At 45.2% G+C, this 2,500-nt stretch overlaps 1 protein-coding gene across 1 annotated transcript in view; it reads right to left on the reverse strand.

Moving 5' to 3' along the window:
• LOC119589843 (trypsin-like) overlaps positions 1-2,500 on the reverse strand; it is a 5,582-nt gene that overhangs the window by 2,255 nt on the left and 827 nt on the right. Inside the window, exons 3-5 of the mRNA XM_037938437.1 lie at positions 1,786-1,862; positions 671-1,002; positions 260-462 (exon numbers count right to left, since the gene is read on the reverse strand). Of these exons, the coding sequence (XP_037794365.1) occupies positions 260-462; positions 671-1,002; positions 1,786-1,862 (612 nt within the window). The remainder of the gene's footprint in view (positions 1-259; positions 463-670; positions 1,003-1,785; positions 1,863-2,500) is intronic.

The following is a 2,500-nucleotide window of genomic DNA, read 5'->3' on the forward strand; positions in this document are numbered from 1 at the left end:
TTTTTAGGGATGCGTTTCGTGGTCTGTGGTAATTGAGTGTTTTTTTTTTTCAAAGTTATTTTCACATTTCTCTTGTTCGTTTTACCCTACCTTAATCTTTCGTCTCGTTGCCTTCAGAGACCACAAGCTAATAACCCTCCCCGGTGTCTTTTTCTCCCCCACCTGACCCTCCATGAGACTTATTCTCAGCTTCGAGGGGGGGGGCTCCTGACACGTTCTGACGCCCCTAAACCCCTGAACACCACGTAAAGCGACCCACCTGATGAAGGGAGACACGCAAGGGCCACGCCGGACGCAGGACCCACCGCCTTCGTCAGCACGAGCACCGCGATGTCGTTGCTGTACGCGGAGCCCTTGGCGTAGGAACGGTGGTAGAGGGCGTGCGCCACGTCCGCCGAGATGCCCGAGCTGTGGACGCTGTGGATGCCCAGCGACACCTTGAGCGGGAACCTGCTCTCGCCGCTGGAAGCCGGTTGAAGTGGCGGTGAAAAAAATGAATAAATAAGTATAAAGAATATTATATTTCTCTCTCTTGCATGCCCTCTATCTAACAATCACATTCATTTACGTACATGCGTGTGTGTCCAGTGAAAAAATGCTTATTACAACTGTATCTATAAATCAGCATTGGTAAGACGACTGAGCAGACACTCGAGAGGCGGGTCCTCACCCCTTGATGCAGTGGGCGGCGGTGACGACGTGGCGCCACGACACGAGCGTCCCGCCGCAGAAGTGGCCGCCGTTCTTGGTGCGCACCGCCGCCGTCCACGGCCACGCTCCCGCAGCCGCGACGGTGCCGCCCACGATGCGCTCGCCAACCCCGCAGGTGGACGCAGGCGCGGTCGCGGCCGCAGTGCTGTTGGCTTCGGTGCTAACGGATGCCTCGGTGGTGGAAGTCAGCCACCAGAAGATTCTGTTGGGATCGCGGGGCGCCTCCTGCCCGCCGCCCTCCCCGCCCGCGCCTCCGCCAGCCTCCCGCGCGGGGTCCTCGCTGATCCCTGACTGATCGCAGGAAGCGTTATGAGTCGGGCGCTCGTCTTCGCAATCTACGACTACGTTATCTGATACGATTCCAGGGCAAGGCCTCTTACACGAACTTAAAATATCCGAGACAATAAAACTCAAAGTTAAGAAAATATTATTGATAAAATATTAATAACAGCGGGAATTCCATACGAAAGTGACCACTCCGCTGATAGCAACGAATTTGGTATCAATCGACTGCCTCCGATATCTGCGGTTCAGATGTTCATATATATATATATATATATATATATATATATATATATATATATATATATATATATATATATATATATATATATATATATATATATATATGCTATTTTTAAGTCTGTGGAAACCAACTACAGCGAGGGGACGCAATATACCAAAACATACGGGCAAAATCTATTGATATCGGTAATTACAACGGAACTAATCTCATTACGACCGCCGCGGCCTCCATGCCCATGGCACTCTGATAGAAATAAACTCGCCTCACAACGTATTTCCTTGCAAAAGAAAGCTTAAACTGATTTCTAAATTACAAATCGCCAAAAAAGTATACAAGCTTATCTTGTGATGAAACTTCGTTGACCTTTGCCAGAGCGCCGTCAAGCCTGTAAGGTCGCTATAGTTTGGTTTCCGCGGACTGATTAAAACTTATACACTACTGGACATTAGACAAAATTATAAGTAACAAATTCGTTACTTATAATATGAATGGCGACATTAACAACAATAATAACAGTTATTACCCAATGAATGTAACAGAAAACTCACCAAAGAGGAAAATGTTGCCTGCACTTCCCTGCCTTGATAATCTAACAGCACAGCATCAAGGCTAACATCAGCGCCATCTGTTAGAGGAAAAAAACATTCAAGATGTTTATTTTTTTCTCCTTGAGAGAGAGAGAGAGAGAGAGAGAGAGAGAGAGAGAGAGAGAGAGAGAGAGAGAGAGAGAGAGAGAGAGAGAGAGAGAGATTCCAACTTTAAACACCGATGAAGAAGGGCATTTACTCAACCGGAAACTGAATTAAATTTGCTTTTCCGGATCTATAAGCAAGGCCGCGGGCTGTGAAAATTTGCATTTATTTCCTTTTTTTTACAGCGACAGCTCTAATAAAGGCTCTGTAAGTATTGCTGAAATGCATGACCACCATTTGGCTAAACGACCTTCTGTTTCCTTTCACAAAATCTGTTTATTTTTCCACGATTGTGCAGATCTAAAAGCACTTTGCTAACTTGTCTTGTCACACGCCAGTTCTTGTGTGTGATCAAAGACAGACTGCTTTTGCTTTTCTATCTATATTATTAAATTGTTTAACGGGAAATAAATCAAATTAAGGCCGCAGTTTAAGAGTTTATATATTATATATATATATATATATATATATATATATATATATATATATATATAGAGAGAGAGAGAGAGAGAGAGAGAGAGAGGAGAGAGAGAGAGAGAGAGAGAGAGAGAGAGAGAGAGAGAGAGAGAGA

This window comes from Penaeus monodon, chromosome 26 (genome assembly GCF_015228065.2).
Source record: "Penaeus monodon isolate SGIC_2016 chromosome 26, NSTDA_Pmon_1, whole genome shotgun sequence".
Taxonomy (NCBI): Eukaryota; Metazoa; Arthropoda; class Malacostraca; order Decapoda; family Penaeidae; genus Penaeus; species Penaeus monodon.